This window comes from Somniosus microcephalus, chromosome 3, assembly GCF_052327205.1.
Source record: "Somniosus microcephalus isolate GS21.2 chromosome 3, FLI_Smic_1.0, whole genome shotgun sequence".
Lineage (NCBI taxonomy): Eukaryota > Metazoa > Chordata > Chondrichthyes > Squaliformes > Somniosidae > Somniosus > Somniosus microcephalus.
The window spans coordinates 349,356,964-349,370,484 of NC_140989.1; the positions used below are offsets into that span (position 1 = coordinate 349,356,964).

Here is a 13,521-nt window from a genome sequence, read left to right on the forward strand (position 1 = left end):
GGTGAAGTAGGCTACACAATGTGCTACAATAGAGTTAAGAAATAGTGCATTATGGTTAAGGTTCAAAAAGTGTGTTAAATATTGAAAAATATTTCTGTGGGAACACAATACAAAATTACTTCCACTTGTTCTATTAGAATAATAATAAAAGAACTAAACAGTCATCTGTCATAATACCTTATTCATAGAAAAGTACTTAATGCGGCGTAAAATAACCATGTAATCTAAATACAAAAACAGCCCTCTTCCTTTCACAGATAGGTTACCTCAGTACATCAAGGCAACCTCAGCAGCACATCTGTTTTAACTCACTTCAAGGTTTCTCATTAAGAATGACAACTTTGTTCCAGACACAAGATAAATTTTTATCAACAGAACGCGTATGTTCTGTCTAAATGTACCACTGATTACAAATTTGAATCAGCAATGTACGCATTAGAGTCTAGTAGATTTTTAAACTGAGGGCAGGCAGCTCAATTGGAGGACAGGTCACATCTTTCAATCACTTCTGCCTTCAACTTAAACCTCTATTTAACAGCAAGATCATAATTGAGAGTTGATTAAATAATGCTTAGACAGAAACAGAAGCATTCTTTGATAGCACTGGGGTCTACAGTAGCAGCATCAAATGACAAAGGGCAACTATGGGGCTATATTAAACCAATTTAATAGCAGAGCTACCCTTGCTGCTAACAACCCTAATATTTTAGATCATCACATCCCAACACTGCTGAGCTGCTTCAACACCAAATACAAAAATAAATGTGTGACCAATAAACAGCCAAAAATAGTTTCCAAGCATAAACAAATGTGCACTTGAGCTCCAAAGCGCCATGCCACCAAGTAGTAGGGGTCTGGTTCTCACATGATGTCTTGACTCAGCCGAGTTGCTGAACAGATGCCGAGTACAGGAAACTTTGGTTTATCCGGAGGTTGTATGGCCGGAAACCTCGATCTAACGGCAGAAATCAGCAGCCGTTTTGTTAGTTTGTTTTTCTTTTATTTTCTTCTCCTAGCATTTTTTTTTTTTTAAACAGTCAGTCTCTGGAAAGCCTCTCTGAAGCTGTTGCTAAGCTAGAGACGCTTCCAAGTTACGGGCCGACTGTTTACAAGCTGTTGCTAAGCAACAGTGTTTGTTGTCAGATACGGAGATGAAAACCTCCGTATCCTTCAACATTAGCGCTGGTCTGTCCGGAAGTTTTCATAGATCGGCATCACGCCGGTCCCGTCTATCGCGAAGTTTCCCGTACTTTACTTCACCACAGGATAGGAGGGAGAAATTGAAAGAGGAGTCACCCCAGGCCACTTTTTCCACACGTTCTAGCAGCTGGAGTGTTGCAGGCGTTTGCAGAATTGCGCTTTCCCATTTGAGGATGTGGGCAGCATGGAGCAGACCAACAAAATGGGAGAGGAAATAATACGGGAAAAAAATACACAGGTTACATAGATTTTTTAAATACAAGACCAAATGTAATTGTGTATCTACGCAATAACCTAGCCACACATTACAAATAAAAAAAAACTATCCAATAAACATGGTTGCTGATATTTAAAAAAATTTAATGTTGCAAAGGACTATATAAAGTAAAAATTAAAATGCAATGATCAACTAGTTGTCCAGATGACAAACCAATTGGTAGGGACATGGTAAAGACCTGTATTGATTCCGCTTTACAAATAACTGCTCACCTTCCTAAAATGATACGAACTGAAGTGCACTTTTAAGTCTGATGTTTCCGTTGCAAGCTAATAATTAGGTTAGATCACTTTTTACAGCCAAATAAACAAATATTCACTCCTAACATTTCTTAGTGACCAAATACACTCAATATCTTTTATAACTGGTTGACATCATGCTGACCAAGCTTCAGTTCTGCATCCTTACGTTTTAATACTCTGTCAATGCCCTAAAAAATACATTTATAAAAAGGTAGAACGTTGAAACAGCCCTTCCATCACAAAAGTCTGTATTTATACTTTACCAGCAGCATGAGAAAAAGATCAGATTTCATTGTTCTCTTGTTACAAATTCAATCCAAAGATAGAGACCTTTACTAAGGCAATGAATTTCCAATCGTAGCCAGCCTTGGGGCAGTAACAAGAAACACTGCACAGGAACGTGAACAGAAGGTGAGGGGCGTCAACCATCCAGTTTTCACGTACTTCTTAGTATCCAACTCAAAATCAATATCTAGAGTCCATGGAACAGGTCAGTATTACTGTTCAGCTGGTGGAGGTTAAAACAAGAAAAGGCGGACGAACCTTTGACATTATTCAGTAGCAATAGATTGGTACCAAACTTTGTCAATCAAGTGCTAATCAAATAACTAATTTTTATCTGAAATGGCCTGCTGAGTGTTTTCAGCATTTTCTGTTATTTCAGATTTCCAGCATCTGCAGAATTTTGCTATTGAACTAATTTTTATCCACTGATATAGTTTTGTTACAAATAGTATCAAAAGCAAAATGGCAAACTGGAAACATTGTGGACCACTGCTGACATTTATATATATGATACTTGTGTTAACAAAAGTACTGGTGCCAGTTTATTCCTAATTACATAGATTTGTCAGTTCTGAAGAAGTGTCCACTAAAGAAATGTTCACTTGTATTTTCTCTACAGATGTTGATTGGCCTGCTGCGTATTTTCAGCATTTTCTGTTCTTATGTCAGGCTGCTAGCATTTTCAGTTTCTTTATTTTATTTATACGAGTATTATACTTGCATTGTCATCTGGAATTCTGTTACAATGAACAAAGAAGCTTGACTATAAATCAAATGGAAATTTATGAAAAATTACTGGCCGACTTTGAACCCACCTTGACCTCTTACACAACGACTGATTGAAGACTTTAAGCAACGCTTCAAAAAGATACTTCTGTTTGAAGGCCACTTTGCTATATTTTCTCCCCTCTCCCTCTTTTTAGCCTATAATATCCATCATTACCAAGTTAGCAGGCCTTTGGTAGTGCCACTTAGTGGCTGGCCTACATTAAATGGTCCATTGAGATGAATCAAAAAAACTCTATGTGGGGGACTGTAGCTGTCAATAATGCAGTGGAGGTCCAATTATCTTGTGGTGTCCAAAACCACACTTAAAAATCTCTTTAAATGTATTTGGAGTTAAAAGAGAAATTGGGCTGACGTGATGGCTGAGTGAGTAAATGCACATTATGTAGGATTCAACAACAGGGCAAAGGTTGTATCAGGATTAATCCCTTTGTCTGTGGTGAGTTAGCTGATCGCTGCTGCAGCATTTGAGCCAGTACAATTCATCTTGTTGTTGTACCAAGGATATGGAGTGGAAGAAACAACAGCCAAGGGTCCTTGGTCCTGATTACTATCCAATGACCCTTACTGAAAGATACCACAAAAAGGACATTAGCCAAGTACAGGATCTGAATTAACTAAGGTGTCTCCAATCGTCAAATTCCCTCCAACACTCACTGTCCAGGACCAATTGGGCACGGTACTATTATTGGATTTGTACCAAGTACAAGTCACCTCCTTCAAGAGAGCTTGGAGGAAATTGGGAGAAAAAGAAAAATCTACTCCCATCTTATAGTGTGACAAATAGTCTTGTTTCTAATCCTTGTAACAGACACCTTGATAATATACCTATAAAAAGAGGAACATTTTGATTAGTACAAAATATCTTTATTTTTCTCTAGACATTTTGACAACGTCAGACAAATTAAGTGTGCTTGTTTATAGTGGATGTAACTCAGATTGCAGTAAATTACTTTGCATTCCAGATGTTCTTTTTTTAAACTAACACAGTGATTGAGCTGCATATATGGACTTTTAATGATAACTCAGTCAAATCTGTAGTCAAAACACTGATTCTACAACTGGGAAGCAGAGGAACAGAATTACTCTAATGCAATCATTAAAGTTTCAATGAACCAACAGAGCAGAGGAACCTTAAATACTTTGGTTTAAAATATAACTGATGTTATGCATTTTTCCATTTTACTGTTATGTTAACATTCCTGTAAAAGTATATTCTTGTTAATTGGATGCAAAGAATTAAATTACCCATCAGACAGACAGACAGCTGCTAGTCAGAAAACAGACAGGCAAATAACATTTTGTCATTGGCTTCTACACATAGTGGATCAGCAGCCAGATGAAGTAACAGTAAAATATAGGTGTTGATACTGACCCAGCAACTGTCAGACATTGAAGTTCAGCAGCAATTCGCACCGGATGGCTTGTGGGAATTAAATGTTTAAGTGCAAACTTCTCTACTATTCCTGACTTCAACTGAGCTGTAGCCAAATAAACAGAACTGAATGTACCTGAGGAAGGACAGAAATAATAAATCTTTTAAAAAAAAAAAAACGAAAAGTTAAAACGTTTTTTTCTGAAATAACTGTATCTTGTTGAAATATTCTGGTACCATTGTTGTCAGTACACAACCAGATGCCTATAGATGAAACACTAGATAAAATATCAGAAGTATGAAGAATTATATACAGCAGCAGCACTAGAAGCGATAGATCACATATTTTGCATGCCATAAAAAAGCGAAGAGTTCTTAAACGGCACAGTTTACAGTGCTTGGCGCCTAAGTAACCAGTTGTGTCTCAGCTTCCCGAAGTATGTGCAGCAAAAGCAGGTGGATTTTTTTAAAAGCAGTCATTGTGCATTAATGTAAATCATACCATAAAGCCTAAATTAAGAGAGGATATTTGGGATGCTCTTGCAATAAGCAAAAATGTGTGTCCTGTGTTCAAATGCAGTAACAATATCCAGTAGTTGATAATATTCTATCGCTTTAAGAGAGTTTTTTTTTTAAAGTAAAACTCTCTCTAGGTGTTAACTGATGCTTATTAGAAAACCGTGTTCAGGGTCATAATCAAGTTTAAAGAAAATAAAAAATAAAAAAACCTCCTTTTGGCACTTAATGGCAGGCCACAGCAAAGCTCAGTAGCTGCAGTAGTCGTAACAAGGAGAAATTTACAGTGGTAATTGAAGAAAGGAATCCCATCAGTAAAAAAAAAGGGAATTTGCATTTATATAGCGCCTGTCACAACCTCAGCACATCCCAAGGCGCTTTAAGACAAATTAAGTACTTTTTGAAGTGTAGTCACTGCTGTAAGGTAGGAAATGCGACAGCCAATTTTGCACACAGCAAGATCCCAAAGGCAGCAACGTGATAAGGACCAGATAAACTGTTTTTTTTAATATATACGTGGTGTTGGTTGAGAAATAAATATTGGTCATGACACCAGGGCAAACACCCAGAAAAACAAACTAAAATGTTCAGAAATAGCGTATTGAAGATTAACAGATAAATTGTGATTCTGTAATATAAAGAAGTAAAAAGAGAAATGAAGGAAAGAAGTCACTTGCATTTACATAGTGCCTCAGGACGTCCCAAAGCCCGACAAATCCAATGAATTTCTTTATGAAGTGCTTTTAAGGTGGTTACACATTCTTGGATCTGTGTAATATTTATAAATCCTCAAGCTCTATCCACAGCCTACACTATGATGTACTCACAAACAGAACAAAAACAGCTTTGTATTTTTATTACTGAACAGTCCGAGAATTTTAGAAATTAAAAAGCGGAGCTCAAGAGACCACAAACATTTCCAAACTTGTATTCCAATGTGATGTCAGTAAGGTTTAAATTACTTCTGGTCTTTCAAGTTATTTTTCTAAAGACACAAAATACAGGTTTTTTAAAAAAAATAAAAAATGTAATTTTGGCATCCTTCTACAACAAAACAACTTCTGTAAGTGAATTTATAGACTTAAAAAAATCTCTGAATCCACCAAGACTGCCAGTCCATTTTTAACTGTATATCCATGTGTTCAACAATTGAAATGCTCAGCTGTAATTTTAAAAAACCCAAAAGACTTGCATTTATATAGTGCATTTCACGACCTCAGGGCATCCCAAAGGGCTTTCAGTCAATGAAGTACTTTGAGTGGAGTCACTGTTGCAAAGTAGGAAACGTGGCAACCACTTTGCGCACAGCAAGCTCCCACAAACAGCAATGTGATAATGACCAGATAATCTATTTTACAGATGTTGATTGAGGGATAAACGTTGGCCGGGGATAACTGCTCTTCGACGATATAGTGCCATGGGATCTTTTACGCCCACCTGAGACAGCGGACAGGGCCTCGGTTTAACCATCTAAACAACATTCTTTGCTTTAAAAGGAAGAGGAACAGAAATAAAAGAAACTCTTGCGGAGAAAAAAAAAGGCTTTTGAAAATAGGGACACAGGTAGCAAGCAAAGTGGTTTAAGGAAGAGAATTCCCAAGGACATGGGCACAGTGGGCCTCCGATAGTTGAGCAAAGCAAGTGGGGAACAAGCAGCAATCCACAGTCAGATGACGGGACATGGGCCTTAAGGTGATTTTCTAGATACGGCGGAACAAGGCAACCCAGTGAGTTGACAACCAGGCTGAGAATCTTGAAATCGCAGGGGCACGGGGAGTCACTGGAGCTTGGTGATGACAAAAGGGATGGTGTGGAGGACTTTTCGGTGGGAAAACACTAGGGCCACAGAGTTCTGCACTAGCTAAGATTTATGAAGAGTGGAAGCCAGTGAGGAAAGCATCCGAAATGAAGGCAAGGATAAGGATTTCAAGCGTGGTGGGAGCAAGGTCACAGCATAGCTGAGCAATGTTCTGGGGGTAGAAGGCTGCAGTTTGGGTGACATTTTGTAAAATAGGTTACAATGCAAGTTTAAAAGAAAATATTAGTCCTGGACAAAATACACTCACTGCATGCCATCAGTATTGCAATCAAAGACTGTCACCTGACTACTATGTTCTTTAATGGAACACTGATTGGGGGCCCGGGGGGGGGTGAGGGGGCAGGGGGCAAGGAAAAGAGAGCAACAGTATATTTAGATGTTGACTCTTCTTCAGTTTTATAAAAGATAATGCTGACTTATGACATGAATATCGCACTATCCATGAATGCATTTGCTCTGGCTATGCTACACTGCCAGAACTGAACATTGAAATTCTATTAAATTATCTATTCTACAGCATGGCATGGTATATTAAAGAAACATACTATGTCAGGTCTGTTTTTCGATGCGTCTGCCGGAGACCAGTAAATCAGACCATACCTCTTCAACTAAATCTTGATGTAGACTTACATCACAAGTGATCTCTGAAACAGTTCCCATAAAAGGCTCAGTTAAGAGCTAAATATGAGAAGAGTATTTGCATTTGGCATGTCAGAAAGCATATCAAAAGATATAAAGATCAAGATCAGAACGCAAGATAATTTATTGTTAATAGGTATTCGCAATTAAAATGTCTAAACTTACCTTCACCAATTTTGTCTTCGATGAAAAAATTTTTTGATAGCTGAGGTAGTACTTCATAGAGTCTGTCAATATCCATTTTAATCTCCGCTACGAAAAAAAGCAGTTAAATTGTCAGTGCAATATTCTTTGATAAATTATACTTAAAAAACACTCTACCTTATTTAAGAAGTTTAAACATTTCACAAAATGTTTCCTTTAAATGTTTGTCAGTCTAAAGCTAAAAAAATTTAGCTTCAGACTGATAAATATTTTTTTTAAAATAACTCACAGACTTTACACGAACCATTCGCCTCCAGTTCAGTGACAGCGCAGAGAGGCAAATCTGCCCTGATGACAGCTCGGCGACAGGCAGCAACATCACTTAACAAACGGCAAATTGGAAGTTCAGCGCAGTTAAAAATGCAATGCATTCATTTCACATAATGTCCCATACAACAGTCTGACCTCAAACGGACAAAATTCAGCCAATTTCTGTAGATGAATCCATAGGACAAGCAGCACTGTGGCCAGCAACCGCATACTTTGGCCAGCAGACATTAACTACCATCTGTGTTACAAGGCTGCTCACTTCTACCTTTCCCCAAACCACTTCTAAGGCTCCTCAGGTATACACCATCGGGACGTGTTAACTTTCAGTTAGGAAGGCAAGACAGTCTAGACCGCAGATTATATAACAACCATCAATGTCACTCCATAGTCAATCTAAAAGTGTTGTAATTTTGTACATTTAATCAAAATGTGACAATCACAATGTTTGATCTAGTAGCCGAGCCTAGAACTCACCAATTTATTCCAATGGCAACAGATGAGATTAAACCACTGTTAATAGACAGATTGAAACTCATGAACCTGTGGTTGGAATCCAACATTCCCATCAAAAGATATTGGGGACGATTTTCATCTGTCTACTGCCCTATTCGTGCTCAAAATAGGTAGTCAGCAGACAACATTTTTTTTTAAAAATCTCCCACCTACGGGCGGCCCAACTCGATTTTTGAGCCCGCCTCTAAACGAACGGCCAGCACTCCTGCCTAAAACAACCAAGAGCCTCGTTTAAATATTTAAATCGAGGCCCTGTGCTGGTTGTAGGATCCCGATGCCTTTTCTCAGTACCAACGGGCAGAGCATGCACAGGGCATTGGTACTAGGCATGAGCGGCCTAAGCAGCAATCCTTAAAGAGACCGCCGCAAGTCACTCAAAACAGCCCAAATTATTATTTTTTTATATATAAAAAGATTTTCTGTGGGGCAAGGAGGCTCCACAAAAATCTTAACTCTGGCTCAGCTCCTTGGTAGACCTGCTATGAAATTTGCTCGGGCCAATTCAATAGGGTGGGCAGTAGCGGAATCACTGAACCCGACTCCCACCCAATGGGAATCGGTCAACCGAAAATGGGTCCCACTGAGTTTTTTTTTAAGTTTCTTCAAAATTTAAAATTGTTTTCCATCTCAATTAAACAACTTTACACAATATGCATATACTGTATATATTGTGTAAACTAACAGGATGGCTATTTTCCACCTTGGAAATGACTGCCACTGTGGCTAACTCAAGATGGAGAATCATCTCCATTTTAATTCTTCAGTATTTCAGACCATCACATCCAGACTAAAGTGTGATATTAGATAAATGACTTGTTAATGTGCGGTTATGCAAACATAAACCGACACTTGATGTTAACAGTTTACAGATTGCATACTTGCAAATGATCCTCAGTTAGTTTTCTTTGCATAATCTGTCCCTCAGTTTTCAGATAACTGGTTTAGCTTTTACCTTTACATTCACCATCTATGGAATGGACAATGTAAAACAAAGAAAAATACAAATTCAGAGTGTACAAGTTACAGTGTGGTTTATGCGCTCTCTCTAGTTGTTTTATATAGGTGCTATAGCCCTTGACAAAATATGTAGAACCAGAGAAACATTTGAAATAAGTAAACTGATGAAAAATAAGTCTGGCGTGAAAAATAATGTGTATACATTTTATCTGAGATGAACAGCATATGTTTTGTCTCAGACAGAATGTCGCTCCAATAAGCCAAAATGTGCAATGGTGTGTTAAGTTGAGCTGTGTTTCTGCCTTCTTTTGGCAGATTGCAGACTGGTCTGCAGATTGCAGACTATGAACAGTGGTCAAAAACAGATCGTTGTATATTTCAAGATGTAGTCTGGCCCAAACCTTGCTTGCAAGGAACTTTACACCATTTCTCAGATTGGCTTCTAGATGGAACAATTCAATATATGAAAGGCTCCTTCATTTAGCAGGAGACCCCCACCACCAGCGACAGTATAGGTTGATCCGGTAGCAACAGCCCTCAGTCAAGGGGCACTGAGCGACCACCGATGACAGTCATCAATTTGCCTGCACTCTCGCCCACTTAGTTGTTTTGGTTGTTAGCTGCACAAGGCTGAGTACATCCAATGGGAAATGACAGTGATCTTTTAGTCTTAAATGTTACCCTGAAGTTCTGCTCAGCCCATAGACGGGTCAATTTAAAAGCACCAGACTACTTGAAAGAGGAACAAATGCATTCTATCTGTATTGCAATGAACTTACTTGAAAGGTTGTAACCACCATCATTTTCTTTACCAGAATCATTCTTTATTTGGTTATTTTGATGCACATTGAAAGCATCTTTTGACATGCTTTCCAAAGTTGTCGTCATGGTTTTTCCCTGAGAAAACACAGCACATCAACAGTTAGAAACTGATGTAACACACAGAAACGACTTTCACAGGAGACCGGAATTGCTCTTTCAAAGCTCAGTCGAATCATACAATTTAACAGCACAGAAGGCGGCCATTCGGCCCATTGCACCTGTCCAGGGTCTCAAAGAACAATTCACTTTGTCCCACTCCTCCCCCCCCCCCAGCTCTTCAGCTGTACGATTTAAATTTTCTGTGATTGTTTAGCTTGCCTTTGGTGCACAGTTTGCAGCAGAGTGTTACTGAAAGTCATTTATTCTGCAGCATGATGTGGACTTTTTATGCAGCCAGAATTGTTATAGTGCCCAAGAGGAATAGTCTCGCATAGCAGAGGAAGCTCAATACAGCATCAACTGCTACCCTTCCCCCTCACTAACGAGTTTTGAGAGAGAGTCTGGAAACAGCAGAAAGACCAAAGTTAAACAAGTTAATAAAATTCTGAAGATTTTACGGTAGTTATTCTGATTTTTAGTGTCCCCAATCTTTCACAGGGAAACTATTTCTCAATGGAAGGGGAATTAAATAAGGTGCAAACTTTATGCACCACTGAATAGCATTAGTGCTATGATCACACAGCGGCTCAAGGCAGATCCAGTGGAATGCCTGCTTCCCTACCAGATCACTGCAACTTCAAATCCCAGGGCTGCTCATTACTTGAGCTCTGTCTACCACATATGAAAGTGAATTTGAATCAGTTCTTGGCCAGGGGTTCCTTAGGACTGTTAAACAAACCAGCTGGGCAGCACTGCTCTGCCTGTTACAAGAATATATTCAAAAAGGCTACTGAACCCATGATCCCAATAATGCTGCACCTTCTTAGTGATGAAAATTGTGTGGCTCTACATGGTCCCTGTGGTATGATGAAAGGGATAATAAAAGAACTAAAATACGCTGATGGGAGGAATTGGATTGGTTAATCTCAACCCACTAATTAGTGCACGTAAAGCCACAGATCAAACCTACTCCTAATTTGGCAATCTTACTCACAGAAGCCACAGGATGACTGATGTAGAAAATGGAAAATGTCACTCTCTCTGAGTTTGGGCCAAGGCATACTTTTGGAGCAAAGTAGAGGGTGCTTTACTTTCCATCTACAGTACTATACCCGAACTATGAGTGCTCAATGCCGGCACCATGTGTGTGAAATGGAAAAGTATCCCCTTTCCAGCACTTGCAGAAACAGGAAAGGCTGGCAACGCACAGGCCAGTTAGCACCCGGAAGACAAAGATTGGTTAACATTTGTGTTATCGCCTAGCTCTGATGATGGGACATACCCACAATGTATACCCAGCTTCCTTTTTCAGATGCGGGCTGACCTGCTGTGCCTATGGAGAATTTTTCTGCTTTTATTTCAGAATTCGTGGTTTCCCTTTTTATCTTCAGCTAGGTTTAGTTCACGATCAGCCCATTTGCCCGGCTACCAGAATGTATTTTTCCCAATCTAAACATCTTGATAGGAGACTTCCAGGGGAAAAAATAAATAAGGAACAATGCGGATATTTCCCCAAGAATATTTAGTTCTGTAAATAAATGGAGAGGATTTTAAAAATCTATACAACTCACTCAGCTTTGTTTCTTGTGGGTTAGATGGGTCCCGGAGTCAATGTTATTACAGAATATCCACTTCTACAGCTTTTCCTGTAAGGAACACAGAAAATCAGATCTTTGCTAATGAACTGAGTACCAGCACCATAAGCAAGTCTTGCCCACCTCCCCATCAAGTTAGCCCTATGCTCATTTACCTGTAATACAATTCATAGATCTCACGCAACAACCTTTAGTTGACCCCAGCAAAAGCCATGCATAGGCAAAGCAGAAAATGATTCTTCCATGTCCATTTTCCCTCTCCCCAGATATGAATGGCCAAACTGGCCCTCAACTGGAACCCGAAACACAGGCAGTTCTCTGGAATAACCTAGTTTAAATTCCAATGTAATACAGGTGTACTGTGAAACAACTGGACTGTGTGCAGTATGCACTTTTGACCTAAAGTTTTATTAGTTGTAGTTTCCAGTATAGCGGCTGAAAATGTAAATTGTATAGTTGAAGTTCAGTCAATGTGACATTAGCAGAGTACTCTGAAAGACACAGCAGGCACATTTAACCAGGAAGTGTTATAAAAACAACAGGTTAATGCATCTAAATGTTTGATGCATTCAACTGGAAAAAATAATTGGCTGGCAAAGCCAACTATCAGGCACGCCATTTACAACTGGGGATTTCAACGTCAGTTTATTCTAGCCCCTCATTACAGAGCTGAAATGAATTGAAGCAGGAATGGCCTGAAGTGAAAGCAATAATGCAGTTAAATTATATCATTTTACCATCAAGTATCAGCATCAAACACTGACAAGCGAGATGCAGCACAAGAATCAGAGTAAATCTCTCTTCTTTGCTGCTCAATAATGGCCCTGAATTTGCAGTCGGAGGAGTACCAGAAAAATAGGTCCCCTAACCGGAAAAAAAAATCCAAACGTACCTGGTGTCTCCGGAACTTCGGGTCCTCGGGGATCCCAGGGCCGCACGTGATTCACAAGCATCCCTGGATCACGTGGGCCCAGTCAACCAATCAAATTGGGAGATTCCTATGATGCTTGTGGGGATGCCATTTACATACAGAAGCCCCATTAGCATATTAGAAATCCCCAAATAAATAAGAATTCACACCACTTAAATAAAACGAAATGATCACATGTTCAAAATTAATTAAGACACTTTAATTAAGCATTTAAAATAAAATTTTAATTTTTTGAAAAATAAATTTAAACACTTTACAACTGGCCAAAATTTACCTAAACTAATTTTAAATGCACGTGTATTATTTAATCATTTAAAAAATGTTATTTTAACATTTATTTGAACCCTTACACAGGTAAAAGGCAGCCTTATGCCTGCTGTTACCAGGCGTAAGGGTTTCATGGGCATTCGCTGGCCAGTACTTGGGCAAATAGCCCAACTCTGCGCCAGCAGAGATATTTTTTACAGCGGATGTGAAGGATCTGTCAATGCGAAACTTGACGGATCGCAGGCTCTGGGTTTTCACGCATGTGCGAAAGCCCGGAACTTGCAGGGTCATTCTGAGCACTTACGACGGCTTACACTGTGCATACGCCGTCATCGGCCCTGTAAAATCCGGGCCATTATGTCTCAACTCCAGCCTCAGAAAAGCACCTCCTACTGAGTGAATTTCACTTCTGCATCAGGCAGCTTTCTGGACGCAGACTGAAATTGCCAATTAAGTGTAACTTTTTCTGCTTTTGATTCTGGGTTGAAACTGCTATAATTGATTTCACACAAGATCTTTACAGCTAGCTGACAGTGAAAGTGCAGTATCTTATCCCACCAGCCTGAGCTGCGTTTAAACCCAGGTATAAACTGACCCACAGTGTCACCTTGTCACTGACATTTCAGATTGATAGTTTAAAAAAAATATATAGAGGATGAGACCGGGAAATTAATGGTGGGAAACATGGAGATGGCAAAAACACTGAACAATTATTTTGTATCAG

At 39.2% G+C, this 13,521-nt stretch overlaps 1 protein-coding gene across 16 annotated transcripts in view; it reads right to left on the reverse strand.

Moving 5' to 3' along the window:
- The window catches only part of cdc7 (cell division cycle 7 homolog (S. cerevisiae)), a 63,661-nt gene that overhangs the window by 30,751 nt on the left and 19,389 nt on the right, over window positions 1–13,521 (reverse strand). For 5 of the 16 annotated variants that reach the window (XM_085983374.1, XM_085983371.1, XM_085983369.1 and 2 more), the window contains 7 exons: window positions 11,576–11,650; window positions 9,863–9,980; window positions 7,573–7,664; window positions 7,305–7,391; window positions 5,359–5,449; window positions 4,166–4,301; window positions 866–955 (listed from right to left, as the gene is read on the reverse strand). In XM_085983374.1, coding sequence (XP_085839500.1) covers window positions 866–955; window positions 4,166–4,301; window positions 5,359–5,449; window positions 7,305–7,391; window positions 7,573–7,664; window positions 9,863–9,971 — 605 coding nt within the window. In that variant the 5' untranslated portion in view covers window positions 9,972–9,980; window positions 11,576–11,650. Of the gene's footprint in view, window positions 1–865; window positions 956–1,296; window positions 1,328–4,165; window positions 4,302–5,358; window positions 5,450–7,304; window positions 7,392–7,572; window positions 7,665–9,004; window positions 9,094–9,862; window positions 9,981–11,575; window positions 11,651–13,521 lie in introns of those variants that run through there. The other 11 variants (XM_085983366.1, XM_085983375.1, XM_085983376.1 and 8 more) reach the window with 9 other exon arrangements.